We start from the raw sequence: 23,593 nt of genomic DNA, 5'->3' as shown, positions 1-23,593 counted from the left end.
TTCTAGGTGCAGGTTCACTCCTCCAGGTGAGCTCCAGGTGAGGGATTCCAGGTGAGCTCCTCCAGGTGAGCAGGGCCAGGTGAGCTCAGGGGGCGTCGTCCATCAGCTGCAGCCCCTCAGCGTCACCAGGTGAGGCCCTCCCGGGCAGGTAAATGGCGCTGGAGGCCCTCGGGGCGCCCAGGTGAGCTGGGGACACACCTGGGGACACACCTGGGGTCACCCGAGGTCACACCTGAGGTCACCTGAGGGGCGGGGCAGGGGCGGGACTCACCTGGGACACACCTGGCCCGCAAGGTGAGCCAGAGCAGGGCCCCGCCCACTGGCATCAGCAGCACCAGCAGCGCCACCAGGTACCGCAGGTGGGGGGCTCACCTGGGCGGGGACAGGGGAGGGGTCAGGGGGAGCCTGTACCTGGCCTGGGCTCCTCACCTGTCCTGGCTTCACCTGGAACACCTGGCCTGGCTCTTCTCACCTGTCCTGGCTTCACCTGGAACACCTGGCCTGGCTCTTCTCACCTGTCCTGACTTCACCTGTCACACCTGGCCTGGCTCTTCTCACCTGTCCTGGTCCAATCTTTTTCACCTGTCCCACCTGTCCTGGTTCCTTTCATCTCTCCTGGCTTCTCCCTTCTCACCTGTCCAACTTTCACCCACCCCACCTGTCCTGGCTATTCTCACCTCTCCTGGCTCTTCCTTTCCCACCTGTCCCAACATTACCTGTCCTACCTTTACCTGTCACACCTGTCCTGGCTCTCCTTACCTGTCCTGGCTGTTCTCACCTGTCCTGGCCCTCCTCACCTGTCCTGGCTGTTCTCACCTGTCCCACTGTCTCTCTCACACCTGTCCCAGCTCTTTCCCTCACCTGAGTTGCACCTGGATCCCTTTTCTACACCTGGGGCTCACCTGGGCCCCTCCCCCACACCTGGAGCCCCTCCCCCACACCTGTCCCTCACCTGGAGCCCCTCCCCCCGTCCCCGCGCTCACCTGCGGGGGGGGTGCAGCGCACCTGGGCGGCCCCACCTGTGCAGGTGCCGGGCGGCGCCCCCTGGGGGAGACACTCCGCGAGCTGCGACTCGGAGCCGTCACAGGTGAGCTGGGCCAGCCACGCCCCCCCCGGCAGGTGCGGCCCCACAGGTGCGCTGAGGGCGGGGCCGCAGCCCAGCTGCCGGCACAGCACCTGCGCCTCGGGCAGCCCCCAGGTGAGGCCGCACACCTGCAGCCAGGTGCGGTTCAGCAGCACCTGCACCTGCCCCGCGCAGGGCCCGGGGCCGCCCTGCAGCCGCACCTGGGGGGGGTCGGTACCTGCCGGGACGGGAGGGGGGTCACACACACCTGGGGACACATCTGGGGACACCTGGGGATACCTGAGCCCCCCCAAACACACCTGGGTCCTCCCAGCCCTCCCAGCGTTCACCTGTCCCCCACATCCCTCACCTGAACCCCTGCCAAGGACACACCTGAGCTCCCCCATAAACACACCTGAGCCCTCTCATGGCTTACCTGTCCCCTCTCGTTCACCTGTCCCCCCAAACCCTCACCTGTTCCCCGAAGGTCACACCTGAGCCCCCCAAAACCCTCACCTGTCCCTCCAGCCTTCACCTGAGTCCAAAAATTTCACACCTGAGCTCCTTCAGCTCTCACCTGAGTCCCCAACCCACACCTGAGCCCCCCCAGACACACCTGAGTCATTGCCCCCCCCCCTCACCTGTCCCCTATGGTCACGTGTGCACACCTGAGCCCTCCCATCCCTCACCTGTCCCCCCAGGACACACCTGAGCCCCTCCATCCCTCCTCTGTCCCCGCGCTCACCTGCGCACACCACTCCCGCCTCCTCCAGGTGTCCGCAGCGGCTCCGCCCCCAGCCCTGGGGCCGCTCGCACCTGTCCAAGGTGAGCTCCTCACCTGAGCAGCGCAGCTCCTCCAGCCACACGGGGGCGCCGCCGGGCCCGAAGTGGGCGTGGCCGGGGGCGGCCAGGGCGTGGCCGCAGCCCAGGTGGCGGCAGGGGACCCGGGCCGCCCGCAGGTCCCAGGTGCGGTCACAGACCCCGCCCCACCTGCCCAGGTGCAGCACCTCCACCCGCCCCGCGCACCTGTGCGGGCCCCCGGCCAGGCGCACCTGGAGAGGCCCCGCAGGTGAGGCCGAGGGACGGAGGGCTGGGTAGGAGAGACAGGTGAGGACAGGTGAGATACAGGTGAGACAGGTGAGATACAGGTGAGGGACAGGTGAGGACAAGTGGGGACAGGTGAGGGATGGACAGGTGAGGGACAGGTGAGACATGGACAGGTGTCCATGCACTCAGGTGCACTCGCCATGGCACACCTGTCCATGGCACACCTGTCCATGTCTCACCTGTCCATCCCTCACCTGTCCACACACACCTGTCCATACACACCTTTCCATACACACCTGTCCACACACACCTGTCCACACACACCTGTCCTCCCCACCTGTCCATACACACCTGTCCACACACACCTGTCCACACACACCTGTCCTCCCCACCTGTCCGTACACACCTGTCCACACACACCTGTCCTCCCTCACCTGTCCATAGACACCTGTCCCCCCTCACCTGTCCCCCCTCACCTGTCCCCCTCACCTGCCCGCACTCACCGTCACAGACCACGCCCACGTCCTGGCCGTGCCCGCAGGTGTTGCTGCCCCAGGGGGGGCGGGGCACTGGCCCAGGTGTGTCTCGGTGCCCGCACAGGTGAGATCGCTCAGCCACACCTGCCCCGAGCCCCGCCCGAACCGCGCCCCCCGCGGGGCCTCCAGCGCCGGCCCGCAGCCCACCTGGCGGCACACCACCTGTGAGACAGGTAACACACCTGGGTGAGCCCAGAGACACACCTGGGTGACCCCAATCACACCTGAATGACCTTAAACACACCTGAGTGAGCCCAGGGACACACCTGAGCTCACCTGGGCATCCCCAGGGCCTCACCTGTTACCCCTCAGCCTCACCTGTCCCCCCTCACCTGTCCCCCCTCGCCTGTCCCCCCTCACCTGTCCCTGTGCTTACCTGTCCCCCTCTCACCTGTCCCCCTCTCACCTGTCCCCCCTCACCTGTCCCCTCTCACCTGTCCCCCTCTCACCTGTCCCCCCTCACCTGTCCCCCTCTCACCTGTCCCCCCTCACCTGTCCCCCTCACCTGTCCCCCTCTCACCTGTCCCTGTGCTCACCTGTCCCCCTCACCTGTCCCCCCTCACCTGTCCCCCTCACCCGTCCCCCCCTCACCTGTCCTGTGCTCACCTGTGCGTCGCTCAGGTCCCAGCCGTGCTCACAGACCGTGCCCCAGGTGCCCTCGTGCAGCACCTCCACTCTACCTGCGCACAGGTGAGGCCCGTCCGCCAGCCGCACCTCACCTGGCCTGGAGGTACCTGTGGGGAACGGACAGGTGAGAGCAGCACCAGGTAAAGCTCACTTGGCCTGGAGGGCACACCTGTGCACACACCTGTGCACACCTGTCACTGCTCACCTGCACACACGTATCACACCTGAGCACACCTGTCCATGTCTCACCTGTCCGTGTCTCACCTGTGCACAGCACACATGCACACACCTGTCTGCACACACCTGTCCATACCTCACCTCCCCACACCTGTCGATGTCTCCCCTGTGCTCACCTGTCCATGCTCACCTGTCTATTTCTCACCTCTCCATGTCTCACCTGCGCCCACACCTGCCCATCTACCCACATCTCACCTGTCCATGTCTCACCTGAGCACACCTGGGCACACATCTGTCTGTACCTGCACTCACCTGCACATACCACACCTGTCTGTGTACACCTGCCCATGCACACCTGTACATACCTGATCGCACCTGTACTCACCTGCACACACCACACCTGTCTGTTCACACCTGTCCATATCTTCCCTGTCCATGTCTCACCTGTGCACACCACACCTGTGCACACACCTGCACACCTGTCCATGTCTCACCTGTGCACACCTATCCATGCACCCCTGTCTATACCTGAGCACACCTGGACTCACCTGAACGCACCACACCTGTCCATGCACACCTGTCTACATTCACCTGCGCAGACCACACCTGTCCCTACCTGAGCATACCTGTCCATGCACACCTGCTCACACCTGTCCGCACTCACCTGTGCAGACCACACCTGTCCATACCTGCACACACCTGCTCACACCTGCCCGTCTCACCTGCGCAGACCACGCCCGCGTCCTCGCCGTGGTGACAGTTGTGCTCCCCCCAGGTGCGATGGGCACACCTGAACAGGTCGGGCTCGTGCCCCGCGCAGGTGACGTCGTCCAGCCAGATGGGCCCCGAGCCGCGGCCGTACCTGGCCCCCCCCGGCGCCTCCAGGGCGGGGCCGCAGCCCAGGTGAGCGCAGAGCACCTGAGCCTCGCGCAGCCCCCAGGTGTCGTCGCACACGGTGCCCCACAGGTGCTGGTGCTGCACCTCCACACGCCCCGCGCACCTGTCGGGGGCACCTGAGAGACGCACCTGGGGCACGGCCGGGAGCCCCGAGTCTGCAATGACACACCTGGGTTACCTGGGGGACACACCTGGGGGCACCTGGGGGACACCTGGGGGCATCTGGGAACACCTGGGGTCACCTGGGGACAGGTGTGGGGCAGGGACACCTGGGGGCACCTGGGGGGTACCTGGAGGTCACCTGGGGTTACCTGGGGACACCTGGGGACACCTGGGGTCACCTGGGGACAGGTGTGGGGTAGGGACAGGACAGGTGTGGGACAGGGAAAGAGGGGGGTTACCTGGGGGGCACCTGGGGACACCTGGGGGTTACCTGAGGGTTACGTGGGGGCTCACCTGGGACAATTGTGGGGCAGGGACACCTGGGGACCCCTGGGGTCACTGGGGGTTACCTGGGGGCACCTGGGGGACTCACCTGGGGAGACCTGGGGGCACTTGGGGGTTACCTGGGGGGGGGGGCTCCTGGGGACAGGTGTGGGGCCAGGGGCACCAGAGGGGCAGGTGTGAGGCAGGGACAGGTGTAGGACAGGTGTGGAGGGGACAGGTGAGGGACAAGGTTTAGACAGGTGAAGGACAGGTGAGAGGGGAGGGACAGGTGTGAGACCAGTGTGGGACAGGTGAGGAACAGGGATGGGGCAGGGACAGGTGGGTCTCAGGTGTGCCCAGGTGTGCCCTTCCCTCCCCCCTCACCTGTCCCCTCCAGGTACCTCCCCCCGTCCAGGTGAGCTCACCTGTCCCCCCCCAGCCCAGGTGCGCTCACCTGTGGGCTCTCACCTGCGCAGATGGCGCTGGCGTCCTCCACGTGGTTGCAGTTGTGCTGGCCCCAGGGCTGGGCGGGGCACTGCGCCAGGTGAGTCTCGTTGCCGACACACCTGAGCCCGTCCAGCCAGATGGGCCCCGCCCCCTCCCCGAACTGCGCCCTCCCCGGGGCCCAGAGGGCGGGGCCGCAGCGCACCTGGCGGCAGGTGACCTGCGCGTCCGGCAGCTCCCAGGAGTCGTCGCACACCGTGCCCCACCTGCCCGCGTGGAACACCTCGACACGCCCCGCGCACCTGTGCGGGCCCCCGGCCAGGCGCACCTGGCCCTCCTGGGGCTCACCTGGGCACCCAACGCACAGGTGAGCTCACCTGGGCACCAGGGCTCACCTGGGCACCCAACGCACAGGTGAGCTCACCTGGGCACCAGGGCTCACCTGGGCACCCAACGCACAGGTGAGCTCACCTGGGCACCAGGGCTCACCTGGGCACCCAACGCACAGGTGAGCTCACCTGGCCCTCCTGGGGCTCACCTGGGCACCCAACGCACAGGTGAGCTCACCTGGCCCTCCCGGGGCTCACCTGGGCACCCAACGCACAGGTGAGCTCACCTGGGCACAAGGGATAACCTGGGGGTGTCAGGGACTCACCTGAGGGTTCCGGGGTCGCACCTGGGGGCACACCTGGAACACAGACAGGTGAGCTGACCTGAGCAGGGCTCAGCGCCTCAGCCAGGTGGGGGCGCTGTTCACACCTGGGGACACCTGGGGCTCACCTGAGAGTGTCGGGGCCACACCTGAGTGAGATGGGGATGCACCTGAACACAAAGGAAGGACAGGTGAGCTCACCTGGGACGCCTGGGGCTCACCTGGGGCCACCTGGGGCCACCTGGGGCTCACCTGAGGGTGCCGTGGTCACACCTGAGCGCGCCGAGGTCGCACTTGAAGGCGCCAGGGCCTCACCTGGCGGGGGCACGGCCTCACCTGAGAATGAAAGCGTGGACAGGTGAGCTCACCTGGGCGCCCCAAGGGCTCACCTGGGGGAGTCAGGGCCTCACCTGGAACACACAGAAGGGCTGGGCAGGTGTGCTCACCTGCATGGTGGCCCAGGTGTGCACAGGTGTGTCCCAGATATCCCCAGGTGTCCCCATGTAACCCCAGGTGTGTCCCAGGTGTGTCCCAGGTGTACAGGTGACTCCCCATGGCCTGCACAGGTGAGCCCCTGGGCTGGGCTGGGCCTCTCAGGGCTCACCTGTACAGGTGCACAGACTCACCTGGCCGTGCACAGGTGACAGCGGCGTGCGGGCAGGGGGGGGCTCCCCACACCTTCACCTGGCACTCCAGCAGGTTCCCCTCGCCGCCCTCGCACCTGAGCGACTCCACCCAGGTGAGCTCCTCGCTGCCGACGCTCACCTGGGCGGTGCCGAGGGCGGGGCCGCAGCCCAGGTAGCGGCAGGTGACGTCGGCGGCGGGCGTGGCCCAGGTGAGCGCACAGACCCCGCCCCAGCGCCCCTCGTGCAGCACCTGGACACGCCCAGCACACCTGTGCGGGCCCCCGGCCAGGCGCACCTGGGTCAGGTCGGCCAGGCCAGAACCTGGGGGGACAGGTGAGGACAAATGAACAGGTGAGGGACAGGTGAGACAGGTGAGGGGGAGAACAGGTGAGGGGGTTTACTCACAGCCCACCTGGGCCTAACCTGATCCCACCTGTCCCTCACTTGTCCCTGTCCCTCACCTGTCCCCACCTGTCCCCACCTGTCCCCCCATCTATCACCTGTCTCACCTGTCCCCCATCTGTCACCTGTCCCTCACCTGTCCCACCCCTCACCTGTCCCTCATCCCCCACCCGTCACCCCATCCCTCACCTGCTCCCCATCCCTCACCTGTCCCCAGTTGCTCACCTGTGCCCCACCTGTCCAGCCCCACACCTGCCCCCCACCCCTTACCTGTCCCAGTCTCTCACCTGTCCCTCACCTGTCCCCCCATCTCTCACCTTTGTCCCTCACTGTCCCCTATCCCCCCACCTGTCCCACACCTGTCCCTCCCCTCACCTGTCCCTCATCTCTCACCTGTCTCATTTGTCCCACCTCCACCTGTCCCTCAGCTGTCCTCACCTCTCCCCTCATCCTTCACCTGTCTCACCTGTCCCCCATCCTTCACCCGTCCTTTACCTGTCCCCCACCCCCCCAACTGTCTCACCTGTCCCCTCACCTGTCCCCCATCCCTCACCTGTCCCACCCCGTCCTCTCCCCTGCCTGTCCCCCACCCCTTACCTGTCCCAGTCTCTCACCTGTCCCCCACTTGTCCCCCCATCCCTCACCTGTCCCTCACCTGTCCCAGTCTCTCACCTGTCCCACCCCTCACCTGTCCCTCAGCTGTTTCCCCATCCCTCACCTGTTCCCCTGTCCTTCACCTGTCCCCGGTTGCTCCCCTATCCCCTCACCTGTCCCTTACCTGTTCCGCACCTTTCCCCTCATCCCTCACCTGTCTCACCTGTCACACATCCCTCACCTGTCCCGGTCTCTCACCTGTCCCTTACCTGTCCTCCACCTGTCCCACCGCTCACCTGTCCCCTCACCTGTTCCTCAGTTCATCTGTCCTCCTGCCCCTCACCTGTCCCAGTCTCTCAGCTGTCCCTCACCTGTCTGTCCCTTCACCTGTCTGTCCCCTCACCTGTCCCTGCCCGCCCTCACCTGCACAGATGACTCCGGTGTCCTCGCTGTGCTCACAGGTGTGTACCCCCAGCCCTCACCTGTTCCCTCACCTGTCCCCTACCCCTCCCCATCCCTCACCTGTCCCCTCCCATCCCTCACCTGCGCAGATGACTCCGGCGTCCTCGCTGTGCTCACAGGTGTGCACCCCCCAGCCCTTGTGGCGGCACTCGGAGGGCGCGGCCTCCTCACCTGTGCAGGTGAGCCCGTCCAGCCACACGGGGCCTGCGCCGGGCCCGAAGCGCGCGCGGGGCGGGGCCGCGATCACCTGGCCGCAGCCCAGGTAACGGCACACCACGGCGGCCGCGGGGAACGCCCAGGTGTCATCGCACACCGTGCCCCACCTGCCCAGGTGCAGCACCTCCACCCGCCCCGCGCACCTGTGCGGGCCCCCCGCCAGCCGCACCTGCGGGGGCGTGGCCAGAGCCGCACCTGGGGACAGGTGAGGGTTGGACAGGTGAGGGAGGGACAGGTGAGGGTGGGGAGACAGGTGAGGGAGGGACAGGTGAGGGTGGGGAGACAGGTGAGGGTGGGAGGACAGGTGAGGGATGGACAGGTGAGAGATGGACAGGTGAGGGATGGGGGACAGGTGAGGGATGGGGGACAGGTGAGGGATGGACAGGTGAGAGATGGACAGGTGAGGGCTGGACAGGTGAGGGATGGGGGACAGGTGAGGCCTGGAAAGGTGAGGGCTGGCGGACAGGTGAGGGTGGGGGGACAGGTGAAGGCTGGACAGGTGAGAGGAAGGGTTACAGGTGAGGGAGGAACAGGTGAGGGAGGGGTGGGTGAGGGAGCATTACAGGTGTGACCCAGGCAGGTGAGGCTGGGGTCAGGTGAGGGAGGGGTTACAGGTGAGGGGGGGTTACAGGTGTGACTTGGGCAGGTGAGGGTGGGGTCAGGTAACAGCCCAGGTTACCTGGGAGGGGATGGGAAGGGGGCTCAGGTGTGACCCGGGCAGGTGAGGGCTCAGGTAATGGCCCCGGTTACCTGGGGAGAGGGGCTGAGGTGGGACAGGTGAGGGAGGAGTTACAGGTGAGGGCCAGGCAGGTGAGGGTGGGCTCAGGTGGGGGGGGGGTTCAGGTGTAACCTGGGCAGGTGAGGGGGAGTTACAGGTGAGGGAGAGGTCAGCTGTGAGCAGGTGAGGATGACGTCACACCCCAGCACCCCCTCCCACAGGTGAGGATGACGTCACACCCACCTGAACAAGTCACGTTGGCCACGCCCCCCGGGCCACAGGTGCGCTCCCGCCAGGGCCCCGCCCTGCACTGCCTCAGGTCCTTCTCGGTGCCTTGGCAGCTCACCTGCTCCAGCCACACCTGCCCAGGTGTGTCCTCAGGTGTGTCCCCGGGTGAGCCCCCAGGTGAGCCCCCAGGTGCGGCGGTGGGCGGGGCCTCCAGCGGGGTCCCGCAGCCCAGGGCCCTGCAGAGCACCTGAGCCTCGCGCGGGCCCCAGGTGTGCCCGCAGAGCCCGGCCCACCTGCCCAGGTGCAGCAGCTCCACCCTCCCCTGGCAGCGGTGCCGGCCCCCGGCCAGGCGCAGGTGAGGCGGCTCCGGCTCCAGAGAGTCTGAAACACCTGGGCTGGTCAGGACAGGTGACCCCGGGACACACAGGTAACCCCGGGGACACACAGGGACACACAGGTAACACACAGGTAACCCCGGGGACACACAGGGACACACAGGTAACACACAGGTAACCCCGGGGACACACAGGGACACACAGGTAACACACAGGTAACCCCGGGGACACACAGGGATGCACAGGGATGCACAGGGACACACAGGTAACACACAGGTAACCCAGGGACACACAGGGACACACAGGTAACACACAGGTAACCCCAGGACACACAGGTAACACACAGGTAACCCCAGGACACACAGGTAACACACAGGTAACACACAGGTAACACACAGGTAACACACAGGTAACCCCAGGACACACAGATAACCCCGGGGACACACAGGTAACACACAGGTAACACACAGGAACACACAGGTAACACACAGGTAACACACAGGTAACCCAGGGACACACAGGGACACACAGGTAACCCACAGGTAACCCCAGGTAACCCACAGGTAACACACAGGTAACCACAGGTAACTCCCAGGATGGAGTCCCCACCCCCCCACACACACACCTGCCCACAGGTGCAGAGAACACCTGGGCGAGCCCAAACCCTCCTGGATGGGCACACCTGGCACAGGTGAGCTCCAGGTAACCCCTCCCACTTCTCCCCCTGCCCCCGGCCTCACCTGGTGCCCTTCTCCCCTCACCTGCACACCTGCCCAGGCTCACCTGTGCACACAGCCCAGCTATGCACACCTGTGCACACCTGAGTGCATCTGTCCTTCCCCACACACCTGTCCCTGCTCACCTGCGAGCACCTGTCCATGTCTCACCTGCACACCTGTCTCTCCCTGCACACCTGTCTTTGCACACCTGTCCATGTCGCACCTGTGCACACCTGTCCACACACACCTGTCCGTGTCTCACCTGCACATGCCTGTCTTTGCACACCTGTCCTACCCTACACACCTGTGTCTCACCTGCATACACCTGTCTTTGCACACCTGTGCCCACCTGTTTGTGCATACCTGTGCACACCTCTCTGTACCTGCACACCTGTCCCTGTCTCACCTGTGCTCACCTGTGCACACCTGTCCATACCTGCACACCTGTCCCTGTCTCACCTGTGCACACCTGCACACACCTGTATCTCCCTGCACACCTGTCCCTGTCCCACCTGCGCACACATGTCTATGCACACCTGTCCTGTCACACCTGCCTCACCTGCACACACCTGTCCAGTCACACCTGTCCACGCCTCACCTGCGCACACGGCCCCGGCGTCCTCGCCGTGGTAACAGTCGTTGCGGCCCCAGGTGTGTGCGGGGCACTGCGCCAGGTGAGTCTCTGTCCCGGTGCAGTTGGTCTCGTCCAGCCAGATCACACCTGAGCCCCGCCCGAACTGCGCCCTCCCCGGGGCCCAGAGGGCGGGGCCGCAGCGCACCTGGCGGCAGGTGACCTGCGCGTCCGGCAGCTCCCAGGAGTCGTCGCACACCGTGCCCCACCTGCCCGCGTGGAACACCTCGACACGCCCCGCGCACCTGTGCGGGCCCCCGGCCAGGCGCACCTGGCCCTCCTGGGGCTCACCTGGGCACCCAACGCACAGGTGAGCTCACCTGGGCACCAGGGATCACCTGGGCACCCAATGCACAGGTGAGCTCACCTGGCCCTCCTGGGGCTCACCTGGGCACCCAACGCACAGGTGAGCTCACCTGGGCACCAGGCCTCACCTGGGCGTGTCCCAGGCTCACCTGGGGGTGTCAGGGACTCACCTGAGGGTGTTGCAGTCACACCTGAGGGTGCCACGGTCACACCTGGAGCACAGAACAAGGACAGGTGAGCTCACCTGGGCAGGGCCTGGAAGGCTCAGGTGAGGTGGGGACACCTGAGGAGATGCTGGGAGCACACCTGGGCAGGTGGGGCTGTGGGGTGTGCCCAGGTGCTGAGCCCCAGCCTGGGACAGGTGTGGACAGGTGTGTCCCAGGTGTGTCCCCACCCCCAGGTGTGTCCCAGGTGTGTCCCCACCCCCAGGTGTGTCCCAGGTGTGTCCCCAGGTGTGTTACCTGTGCAGACAAGCCCTGAGCCCTGCCCAGGTGTGTTACCTGCACACAGGTGTGGCTGTACCATCCCCTCACCTGAGCACACCTGGACTCACCTGAGCACAGCACACCTGTGGGGAAGAGCAGGGACAGGTGAGGGACAGGTGAGCACAGGTGAGGAACAGGGAAAGAGGATTTGGGGAATGGGGAAAGGAGGGAAAAATTGGGAAAAAATTGGGGAAATTTGGGGAAAAGGAGGAGAAAAAATGAGAAAAATGGGGAAAAATCAGGAAAATTGGAGGAAAAGGGAAATTGGGGAAATTTTGGAAAAAATGGGAAAAAGGAGGAAAAAAATTGGGAAAAATCGGGGGGAAAATGGGGAAAATTGGGGGAATTTGGGGGAAATGGGGAAAAATTGGGAAAAATTGGGAAACATCAGGAGGAAAGTGGGAAAAATTTGGGATAAAAGAGGGAAAAATGGGGGAAATGGGAAAATGTGGGGAAAAGGAGGAGAAAATTTGGGAAAAATGGGAGAAATGGGAAAAAAATGGGGAAAATGAAAAATGGGGAAAATGAGGGAAAAGTGGGGAAAAGGAGGAGAAAAAAATTGGGGGGAAATGGGGAAAAATGGGGGGAAAATCTGGAAAAATCAGGGAAAATTGGGGAAATTGGGGAAAAATTGGGAAAAATTGGAGAAAAATTGGAGAAAAATCAGAAAAATCAGAGAAAAAGGGAAAAGGTGGAAAAGTGGGGGAAATGGGGGAAAGGAGGAGAAAAATGAGGAAAAATTTGGCAAAATTGGGAAAAAATCGGGGGGAAAGGGAGAGAAAAGGGGAAAATTGGGCAAAACCTGGGAAATTTGGGAAAAATGGGGGAAAATAGGGAAAAATGGGAAAATTTGGGGAAAATGGGGAAAAAAAGAGGGGAAAACGAAAAATGGGGGAAAATGTGGGAAAAGTGGGGAAAAGGAGGAGAAAAAAAATGGGAAAAATTGAGGAAAAATTGGGGAAATGGGGAAAAAATTGGGAAAAATGGGGAAAATGGGGGAAATGGGGAAAAATGGAGAAAATGGGGGGAAATGGGAGAAAATGGAAAATTGGGGAAAAAGGTGAAAAATGGGAAATAAGGGAAAAAGGTGGGAAATTTTGGGAAAAATGGGGAGAAACGGGAAAAAAGAGGGGAAAATGAAAAATGGGGGAAAATGGGGGAAAATGTGGAAAAAATTGGGGGAAAAATGGGGAAAAAATGGGGAAATTTGGGAGAAATTGGGGGAAAATGGGGGGAAAAAGGTGAAAAATGGGGGAAATAAGAGGAAAAGGAGAAAAATTGGGGAAAAAATTGAGAAAAGGGGAACAAAAATTGGGGAAAATGAAAAATTGGAAAAATGTGGGAAAAAGGGGAAAAATGAGGAGGAAAAATTGGGGAAAATGGAGGGAAAATGGGGAAAAGGGGAGGGAAATTGGGAAAAACTGGAAAAGTGGGAAAATCTGGAAAAAGGTGAAAAATGGGGAAAATGTGGGGAAAAGGAGGAAAAAAATTGGGAAAAATTGGGAGAAAATGGGGAAAAATTGGGGGAATTTGGGGGAAATGGGGAAAATGTGGGAAAAATTTGGGAAAAAATCAGGAGGAAAGTGGGAAAAATTTGGGATAAAAGAGGGGAAAATGGGGGAAAATTGGGAAAATGTGGGGAAAAGGAGGAGAAAATTTGGGAAAAATGGGAGAAATGGGGAAAAAAAGAGGGGAAAATGAAAAATGGGAAAAATGTGGGAAAAGTGGGGAAAAGGAGGAGAAAAAAAAAGGGAAAATTTGAGGAAAAATTGGGGAAAATGGGGAAAAAATTGGGAAAAAAAATTGGGAAAAAAATTGGGAAAATGGAGAAAAATGGAGGAAAATGGGGAAAAATTGGGAAAAAATTGGGAAAAATTGGGAAAAAATTGGGAAAAAAATTGGGAAAATGGGGAAAAATGAGGGAAAATGTGGAAAAATTTGGGGAAATGGAGGAAAAATGATAAAATTGGGGTGGGGGAGGGGCAGCCCAGGGAATTTTGGGAAATTGGGAAAATCGGGGAAAGGTCAAAGGTCGGGCCCGATGAGGCAATTCCGGGATGAGCCAAAATCCTGGAATTTGACCCCAAAAATCAATGGGGGCCCCAAAGGGGGAAATCCGGAATTTGGGGGGGGAAAAATGGGGATTTGGGGCAAAAAAATGGGAATTTTGGGGGAAAAAAAAAGGGAATTTTGGGGGCAAAAATGGGGATTTGGGGGAAAAATGGGGATCTTGGGGAATAAAAATGGGGATTTTGGGAAAAAAATCCCAGAATTTTGGGATAAAATTGACGAATTTTGGGATAAAATCTCAGATTTTTGGGATAAAATCCAGGAATTTGGGGGTGAAATCCTTTGGGGTGGAGCCAAATTTTTCAATTTTGGGTCAGACCCCTCCGAGTTTGGGGGAAAAACCAAAAATTCGGGGCCAAATCTCAGTTTTGGGGGTAAAAAATTATCCCGCAATTCTTGGGGATAAAATCTCTCCATTTTGGCCCCAAATTCCTCAATTTTTTAAATATAAAATCCCTCAATTTTTTGGTTAAAATCCAAAAATTTCAGCCCCGAATCCCACAACTTTGTGAGATAAAATATCTCAACTTTTTGGGATAAAATCCCTCAGTTTTGGACAAAAAATCCTCAATTTTCGGGGAATAAAATCCCAAAATTTCAGCTCCAAATCCCTCAAAATTTTTGGGATAAAATCTCCCAAAATTTTGGGGATAAAATCCCAGAATTTTGGACAAAAATCCTTCAATTTCTTGGGGTAAAATCCTTCAATTTTGGGGGATAAAATCCCCAAATTTCGGCCCCAAATCCCTCGATGTTTTGGGGATAAAATCCCTCAATTTTAGCCAGAAATTCCTCAAATTTTTGGGATAAAATCCTTCAGTTTTGGACAAAAACCCCTCAATTTGTGGGGAATAAAATCCCCAAATTTCGGCCCCAAATCCCAGAATTTTTTGGGATAAAATCCCAGAATTTTGGGGGTAAAATTCCTCAATTTCAGCCCCAAATCCCACCGTGGTTTTGGGATAAAATCCCACAATTTTGGACAAAAATCCCACTTTTTGGGGGGAATAAAATTGCACAATTTTGACCCCAAATCGCTCAATTTCTTGGGATAAAATCCTTCAGTTTTTGGGATAAAATTCCACAAATTCGGCCCCAAATCCCTCGATTTTTTGAGGATAAAATCCCTCAATTTTGGTCCCAAATGACTTAATTTTTTGGGGTAAAATCCTTCAATTTTTTGGGATAAAATTCCACAAGTTCAGCCCCAAATCCCTCAATTTTTTGGGATAAAATCCTTCAAGTTTTGGGGATAAAAACGCTCAATTTTGGACAAAAATCCCTCAGTTTTTTGGGGTAAAATCCTTCAAATTTGGGCATAAAAACCCCCAAATTTGGGCCCCAAATCCCAGAATTTTTGGGTCAAACCCCCCGCATTGGGGACCCCCCGATGACGTCACTCACCGCGCAGGTGGAGCAGCCCCAGGAGGGCCCAGGTGACACACCTGGAGGCCCCGCGCGCACCTGGGGCCGCCATGGCCGGACAGGTGACCCCGGGACCCGCCCCTCCCCCACCCTGACCCCACACCGGGGGGGGAGGGGCGCCGTGACGTCACAGCAGCGCCGGGAAAAGGCGGGAACGGCCCGGCCGGGGGGAGGCGGCGGCGGCAGGTAAAGGGTCACCTGGGGGGGACCTGGGGGGTACCTGGGGAGGGGAAACACCTGAGAGGGTCAACTGAGGGAGGAAACACCTGGGGGGTCACCTGGAGGTCACCTGGGGGAGTAAACACCTGGGGGGTCACCTGGGCACAGACACACCTGGGGGGGGGAACACCTGGGGGGACACCTGGGGGGGGGTTACCAGGGAGGGGAAAAACCTGGGGGGGTCAACTCGGGGTCACCTGGGGAGGGAAACACCTGGGGGGTCACCTGGGGGTCACCTGGGGAGGTCACCTGGGGGTCACCTGGACTGGGACACACCTGGGGGGAGGTTACCTGGGGAGGGGCACACCTGAGGAGTGACAACACACCTGGGGTAGGACACACCTGGGGAGGAACACCTGGGGGGGTCACCTGGGGGGGACACACCTAGCTCAGGTATGGGCAGACCCTCACCTGTTCTGCTCCCTCACCTGTGCCCCAGCTCAGCCTCAGTGCGGAGATCTCACCTGGCCTGGCCACGCCTTCTCACCTGGGCTCACCTGAGCTCACCTGAGTTCACCTCTGCTCACCTGAGCTCACTGTGCTCACCCGAGCTCACCTGAGCTCACCTGCCATGAGGATTTGGGGCCCCCTTTACCTGCCGGCTCACCTGGGGCTGCTCCTGCACCTGTGGGGCTGCGGTGAGTCCCTGGGGGGGACAGGTGACACTGGGACAGGTGAGGGGGGTGGGACAGGTGAGACTGGGACAGGTGAGGGGGATGGTACAGGTGAGGGGGATGGGACAGGTGAGGAGGGGCTGGTGAACAGCGCCCCCACGTGGCTGAGGCGCTGAGCCCTGTCCAGGTGAGCTCACCTGTCCCTGTTCTGTGCTCCAGGTGTGCCCCCAGGTGAGGCCCTGACACCCCCAGGTGTGACCCCGACAACACCCTCAGGTGAGTCCCTGACACCCCCAGGTGAGCCTGGGACACGCCCAGGTGAGCCCCGGGAGGGCCAGGTGAGCTCACCTGTGCGTTGGGTGCCCAGGTGAGCCCCAGGAGGGCCAGGTGAGCTCACCTGTGCGTTGGGTGCCCAGGTGAGCCCCAGGAGGGCCAGGTGCGCCTGGCCGGGGGCCCGCACAGGTGCGCGGGGCGTGTCGAGGTGTTCCACGCGGGCAGGTGGGGCACGGTGTGCGACGACTCCTGGGAGCTGCCGGACGCGCAGGTCACCTGCCGCCAGGTGCGCTGCGGCCCCGCCCTGGCGCTGGCGGGCACAGGTGAGTTCGGGCCAGGTGAGGGCCCCATCTGGCTGGACGAGGTCACCTGCCGGGGCTCGGAGCCGGCGCTGGAGCTCTGCCCCCCCCACACCTGGGGCCAGCACAACTGTCACCACGGCGAGGACGCAGGTGTGGTGTGCGCAGGTGAGTGCAGGTGACACAGCGACAGGTGAGTGTGGACAGGTGTGTGTGCACAGGTGAGTGCAGGGGAGGCATGGACAGGTGAGCGTGGACAGGTGTGTGTGCACAGGTGTGTGCAGGTGAGACATGGACAGGTGAGGCACGGACAGATGTGCTCAGGTGGGCATGGGCAGATGTATGCATGTGAGACATGGACAGGTGTGTGCAGGTGAGTGTGCGTGGACACAGGTATGGACAGGTGTGCTCAGGTGTGCCCCTCCCATCTCTCCCCCCACACACAGGTGACGATCCCCTGCAGCACCCCCAGGTAACGCCACAGGTGAGTCCCCAGGTGAGTCCCCAGGTAAACCCCCAGATACACTCACAGGTGAGCCCCAGGTGGACGCCCAGGTGTATTCACAGGTGAACCCCCAGGTGAGCTCACAGGTGGATGCTCAAGTGGACTCGGAGAGGCAGTTGAAGGTAAGGCCAAAGGTGTGATCCCAGGTGAGCCCAGGTGTGTCCCTGGGTGACCCCAGGTGTCCCCAGGCACCCTCAGGTGACCCAGGTGTGTCCCCAGGTGCGGCTGGTGAACGGCTCCTCCAGGTGCGTGGGGAGGGTGGAGGTGCTGCACAGGTACAGGTGGGGCACCGTCTGCGACGACACCTGGGACATGGCGGACGCACAGGTGAGCTGGGACACCTGGGGTGGGGACACACCTGGGGACACACCTGGGGACACACCTGGGGACACACCTGGGGACACCTGGGACACACCTGGGGACACACCTGGGGACACACCTGGGGACACCTGGGGACACACCTGGGGACAGCTGGGGACACACCTGGGGACACACCTGGGGACACCTGGGGACACACCTGGGGACACACCTGGGGACACACCTGGGACACACCTGGGACACACCTGGGGACACACCTGGGACACACCTGGGACACACCTCGGGACAATGGGACACACCTGGGGACACACCTGGGGACAACGGGACACACCTGCACTGCTCTCACTCCTCTCCCCACACCTGTCCCAGGTGATCTGCCGTTACCTGGGCTGCGGCACCGCCCTGGCCGCCCCCGGCCACGCCCACTTCGGGCAGGGCCAGGACCCGATCTGGCTGGACGGGACCCACTGCACAGGTGAGGAGCTCACCTTGAGCCAGTGCCACCTGCACACCTGGGGGGAGCACAACTGCGGCCACAGCGAGGACGCCGGAGTGGTCTGCTCAGGTGAGACACCTGGGACAGGTGGGGGCAGGTGGGGCAGGGGGCACAGGGGGGACACCTGGGACAGGGGGGACAGGGGGGACAGGTGAGCTCAGGTGAGCTCAGGTGTGCTCAGGTATCAGGTGAGCTCTGCAGGGCCCAAGGAGGGTGCCCAGGTGTGCTCAGGTGTGCCCAGGTGCTCTGTGGGGGGTTCAGGTGGGTCCTGGCAGTACCCAGGTGTGCTCAGGTGTGCTCAGGTGAGCACTGGGGGGCCAGATGTGCTCAGGTAACACAGGTGGCCTCACAGGTGTGCTTGGATGGTGATGGGGTGAGGTGTCCAGGTGTGTCCCAGGTGTGTCTCAGGTGTCCCCAGGTGTGTCCCCAGGTGTATCCCCAGCTGTCCCCAGGTGTGTCCCCAGGTGTCCCCAGGTGTGTCCCCAGGTGTGTCCCCAGGTGTATCCCCAGCTGTCCCCAGGTGTGTCCCCAGGTGTCCCCAGGTGTGTCCCCAGGTGTGTCCCCAGGTGTATCCCCAGCTGTCCCCAGGTGTGTCCCCAGGTGTGTCCCCAGGTGTGTCCCCAGCTGTCCCCAGGTGTGTCCCCAGGTGTGTCCCCAGGTGTATCCCCAGCTGTCCCCAGGTGTGTCCCCAGGTGTGTCCCCAGGTGTGTCCCCAGGTGTGTCCCCAGCTGTCCCCAGGTGTGTCCCCAGGTGTCCCCAGGTGTGTCCCCAGGTGTGTCCCCAGGTGTATCCCCAGCTGTCCCCAGGTGTGTCCCCAGGTGTGTCCCCAGCTGTCCCCAGGTGTGTCCCAGGCGTCCCCAGGTGTGTCCCCAGGTGTATCCCCAGGTATCCCCAGGTGTATCCCCAGGTGTCCCCAGGTATCCCCAGGTGTCCCCAGGTGTGTCCCCAGGTGTGTGACCCCCCTCCCGTCCCGGCAGGTACCGACCCCCCCCAGGTGCGGCTGCAGGGCGGCCCCGGGCCCTGCGCGGGGCAGGTGCAGGTGCTGCTGAACCGCACCTGGCTGCAGGTGTGCGGCCTCACCTGGGGGCTGCCCGAGGCGCAGGTGCTGTGCCGGCAGCTGGGCTGCGGCCCCGCCCTCAGCGCACCTGTGGGGCCGCACCTGCCGGGGGGGGCGTGGCTGGCCCAGCTCACCTGCCGGGGCAACGAGGAGCTGCTGCTCGAGTGCCGCGGGCTCCGCACAGGTACCTGCGACTCAGGTGCGGCCGCCCAGGTGGCCTGCCAGGCGCTGCCAGGTGAGTCAGGGGCTCACCTGGGCTACCTGTGGTCTTCTGTCCTCACCTGTACTCACCTGTCCTCACCTGTGGTCTCTTGTCCTTCTCCTGTCCTCACCTGTGCTGCCCATCCCTCACCTGTCCTCACCTGTGGTCTGCTCTCACCGGTCCTACTCATCCCTCACCTGTCTCACCTCTCTCACCTGAGCCCTCACCTGTTGGTACCTCACCTGCCCCACCTGTCTCACCTGTCCTTCATTGTCACACTTCTCACCTGCCTCTCCTGCTCCTCATTTGTGTCAGCTGTCCCTCACCTGTCTGTATGTCCCCTGTCTCACCTGTACCATTTCCCCTCACCTGTGCTCACCTGTGCTCACCTGTCCAACCCATCCCTCACCTGTCTCACTCTTCTCACCTGAGACCTCACCCTCACCTGTCTCTCACCTGTCTGCATCTCACCTGTCTCACCCTTGTCCCTCTCCTGTCCTTCACCTGTCTCACCTGTCTGTCCCTCACTTGTCCATCTCTCACCTGTCCCACTTGCTCGTATCTCACCCGTCCATCTCACCTGTCCATCCCTCACCTGTCTCACCTGTTTTCCCCTGTCCCCCGTCCCATTTTCTCTCACCTGTCCTCACCTGTATCTCACCTGTCTCACCCTTGTCCCTCCCCTTTCCCTCACCTGTCTCACCTGTCTGTCTCTCACCTGTCTCACCTGTCCATCTCACTTCTCCATCTCTCACCTGTCTCACCTGTGGGTCTCACCTGTCTGTCCCTCATTTGTCTTACCCTCACCTGGCTCACCTGTCTCATCTGTCCATATTTCACCTGTCTCACCTGTTGGTCTCATCAGTCTGTGTCTCACCTGTGTGTCTCACCTGTGTGTCTCACCTATCAGTGTCTCACCTGTCTCACCTGTCTGTATCTCACCTGTCTCACCTGTCTGTCTCACCTGTCTGTATCTCACCTGTCTCACCTGTCAGTATCTCACCTGTGTGTCTCACCTGTCTCACCTGTCTCTCACCTGCGCAGCAGGGCCCAGCTGGTGCTCGGTTCTGGAGGGGCTGTCGGGGCTGTGGGCGGGGCTCTGCGGGGCCCTGCTGGGCCTTTACCTGTGGGCCAGGTGTGCCCCCCGCGGCCCCGCCCGCTGGGGCTGGCGCCGAGCAGGTACGGCCAGGAGCCCCAGAATACCCAAAAATACCCAAAAATACCCAAAAATACCCCCCAAAATACCCCAAAATTACCCCAAAATACCCAAAATTACCCCAGAATACCCAAAAATACCCCCAAACACCCCAAAATACCCCCCAAACCCCCTGAAATACCCCAAAACACCCCAAAACAACCCCAAAATACCCCCAAAACACCCCAAAATACCTCAAAATACCCCAAAATATCACAAAATACCCTAAAATACCCCAAAATACCCAAAATACCCCAGAATACCCCAAAATACCACAAAATACCCCCAAACACCCCAAAATACCCCAAAAAATCCCCAAAACACCCCCAACCCCCTGAAAACACCCTAAAACACCCTAAAATACCCCAAAACACCCCAAAATACCCAAACCCACCCCAAAATACCTCAACCCCCCAAAAAACCCACAAAACACCCCAAAATACCCCCCAAACTACCCCAAAAAACTCCCCAAAATACCCCAAAACACCCCAAAATTACCCCCAAACCCCTGAAAACTCTCCCAAAAAACCCCCCAAACAGCCCAAAAAAAACCACTCAAACACCCCAAAACAGCCCAAAACGCCCCCAAACACCCCCCAAAATAATAAAAAAACTCAAACAGTCCAAAACACCCCCAAAACCACCACAAAACACCCCAAAATTACCTCAAAACCACCCCAAAATACCCCAAAACATCCCAAAATACCCAAAAATACCCCAAAACATCCCAAAATACCCAAAAATACCCCAAAACAGCCCAAAATACCCCAAAATACCCCAAAATACCCCAAACACCCCAAAACCCTAAACCTACCCCAAAAGACCCCCCAAATGCCCCCAAAACATCCCAAAACCTGAAAAACACCCAAAAAAACCTCAAAATTACCCCAAAATTACCCCAAATACCCCAAAATACCCAAAAAAACCTCATGAAACCCCAAAACTCCCCCGGGACTCCCAGACCCCCCAACACTCCCCAAATCCCCCCCAGGACCCCCCAGGGACCCCCAAAATCCCCTAAAATCTCCCGGGACCCCCCAAAATCCTCCCCAGGACCCCCCGGGGACCCCAAAATTCCCCAAAATCCCCCTAAAATTCTCCAGGACCCCCCAAATCCACCCCAAATTCCCGAAGACCCCCAAAATCCATCCCAAACCCTTCAGGACCTCCCCAAGGACCCCCCAAAACCCCTCAGGAACCCCCCAAAATTCCCCGGGACCCCCCAAATTCCCCAAGACCCCCAAAATCCATCCCAAATTCCCCAAAGACCCCCCAGGGACCCCTCAAATCCACCCCAAATTCCCCAAGACCCCCCCAAATCCATCCCAAATTCCCCAAAGACGCGCCAGGGACCCCCAAATCCTCCAAGCCCCCCCAGGGACCCCCCAAAATCCCTCCCAAGCCCCCCCAGGAACCCCCAAAACCTTCAGGACCCCCCCAAATCCCCCCAAAATTCACCAAAGACCCCCCAAAATTCATCCCTAATTGCCCAGGACCCCCCAAAACCCCTCCCAAGCCCCCTCAGGACCCCCAAATCCTTCAAGAGCCCCCAGGGACCCCCCAAATCCACCCCAAATTCCCCCAGAATTCCCCTGGACCCCCCAAAATCCACCCCAAATTCCCCAGGATCCCCCAAACCCTTCAGGACCCCCCAAAATTCCTCTCAAATTCCCCGGGACCCCCCCAAATCCAGCCCAAATTCCCCAGGACCCCCCAAACCTCCAGGACCCCCCAAAATTCCTCTCAAATTCCCCGGGACCCCCTAAATCCACCCCAAATTGCCCAAGACCCCCCCAAATCCACCCCAAATTGCCCAGGACCCCCCAAAATCCACCCCAAGCCCCGCCCAGGGACGCCCAAAATTCCCCTGGACCCCCCAAACCTCCAGGACCCCCAAAATTCCCCTCAAACTCCCCGGGACCCCCCAAATCCACCCAGAATTCCCCAAAGACCCCTCAGGACCCCCAAATCCATCCCAATTTCCCCCAGAATTACTCAGGGACCCCCCCCAGGGACCCCTCAAACCTCCAGGACCCCCCAAAATCCCCCCCAGGACCCCCCAAACCCCCTCAGGGACCCCCCAAAATCCCACCGGGGGGTTCTGGGGGAGGGTCTTGAGGGGGTCCCAGGGAGGGTTGGAAGGAGTTTTGGGGGGTCCTGGGGAATTTCGGGGAGATTTTGGGGGGTCTTGAGGGGTTTGGGGGGGGGGTTGGGGGGTCTTGTGGAATTTGGAGGAATTTTGGGGGTCTTGGGGTGGATTTGGGGGGTGTTGAGGAATTTGGGGTGGATTTGGGGGGTCCCTGGGGAGGTCCTGGAGGTTTGGGGGGTCCCCGAGTAATTTTGGGGGAATTTGGGGGGTTTGAGGTGGATTTTAGGGAGTCCCTGTGGAATTTTGGGGAGTCCCTGGGGTGGATTTGGGGGGTCCTGGGGAGTCTTAGGGGGAATTTGGGGGTCTTGAGGTGGATTTGGGGGGGTCTGGAGGAATTTGGGGTGGATTTGGGGGGTCCTGGGGGTTTGGAGGGGTCCCTGGGGGGGTCTTTGGGGTAATTTGGGGGGTTTGAGGTGGATTTGGGGGGGATCTTAGGGAATTTGGGGGTATTTGGGGGTCTTGGGGTGGATTTTGGGGCGCCCTGAGGGGTTTGGGAGGGGTCCCTGCACGTTTGGGGGGTCTGGAAGAATTTGGGGGGCCCTGGGGGGTCTTTGGGGGGTTTGAGGTGGATTTGGGGGGTCCTGGTGAATTTGGGGGGTTTGAGATGGATTTTGGGGGATCCCTGGGGAATTTGGGGTGGAATTTTGGGGTGTCCTGTGGAATTTGAGGCGGATTTGGGGGGTGCCTGGGAAGTCTCGGCAGATTTGGGGGGGGTTTAAGAAGGATTCGGGGGGTCCTGAAGGGGTTTTGGGGGGTCTCTGGGGGGTCGGGAAGGTTTTGGGGACCCCCCTGACCGCCCCCCCGCCATGTCCCAGGTGAGCCGCCGCTGCTGCCGGAGGAGTCCCCGAGTTCACCTGAGCCCTAGGGACCCCCAAACCACCTCCGAGTGACCTCGAAACACCCCTCAAAACCAATAAAAACCAGTATAAACCAGCACAAACCAGTACAGACCAGTATAAACCAGTATAAACCAGTATAAACCACTCAAGGCCGATAGAACGGCAGCGGGCTCGGGACTACATTACCCAGCGCGCACCGCGCGCGCTTCCGGGGGAAAGGGGGTGTGGCCTGGCCCGAGGAGGCGTGGCCTGATTGGCCGTGGCGAAGGCGGGAAGGCGCAGGGGGCGTGGCCTCGTGAGGCGGAGGGGGCGTGGCCTCGGGCGGCGGCGCGGCCCGGGCG

The 23,593-nt window shown here is 60.8% G+C and overlaps 2 protein-coding genes across 2 annotated transcripts; one reads left to right on the top strand and one right to left on the bottom strand.

The window, feature by feature from the left end:
- Nucleotides 1-1,908: 1,908 nt before the first annotated feature.
- Nucleotides 1,909-15,138, bottom strand: LOC310921894 (scavenger receptor cysteine-rich domain-containing protein DMBT1-like; the record flags this gene model as incomplete). The annotated part of the gene is made up of 17 exons (XM_083882155.1): nt 1,909-2,115; nt 2,614-2,808; nt 3,253-3,380; nt 4,173-4,502; nt 5,242-5,589; nt 5,873-5,905; nt 5,998-6,039; nt 6,122-6,205; nt 6,259-6,279; nt 6,496-6,816; nt 8,035-8,364; nt 9,131-9,248; nt 9,363-9,496; nt 10,768-11,091; nt 11,277-11,318; nt 11,660-11,674; nt 15,066-15,138. Coding segments are annotated over 17 exons (2,745 nt in total), but the record flags the coding sequence as incomplete, so codon positions are not given.
- Nucleotides 15,139-15,847: 709 nt separating this feature from the next.
- On the top strand, nt 15,848-23,278 carry LOC310921893 (scavenger receptor cysteine-rich domain-containing group B protein-like; the record flags this gene model as incomplete). The annotated part of the gene is made up of 10 exons (XM_083882154.1): nt 15,848-15,943; nt 16,139-16,195; nt 16,336-16,659; nt 16,938-16,987; nt 17,059-17,118; nt 17,216-17,323; nt 17,684-17,879; nt 18,788-19,102; nt 20,114-20,248; nt 23,229-23,278. Exons 1-10 carry the CDS (start codon nt 15,877-15,879, stop codon nt 23,276-23,278), a joined length of 1,362 nt encoding a protein of 453 aa, XP_083738280.1. The 5' UTR covers nt 15,848-15,876.
- Between the last annotated feature and the right edge of the window lie 315 nt (nt 23,279-23,593).

Source organism: Zosterops lateralis, assembly GCF_965231275.1.
Source record: "Zosterops lateralis genome assembly, chromosome: 37".
Taxonomy (NCBI): Eukaryota; Metazoa; Chordata; class Aves; order Passeriformes; family Zosteropidae; genus Zosterops; species Zosterops lateralis.
Note: the sequence above shows the minus strand (reverse complement) of the source record. Positions and strands in the feature narration are given on the sequence as shown.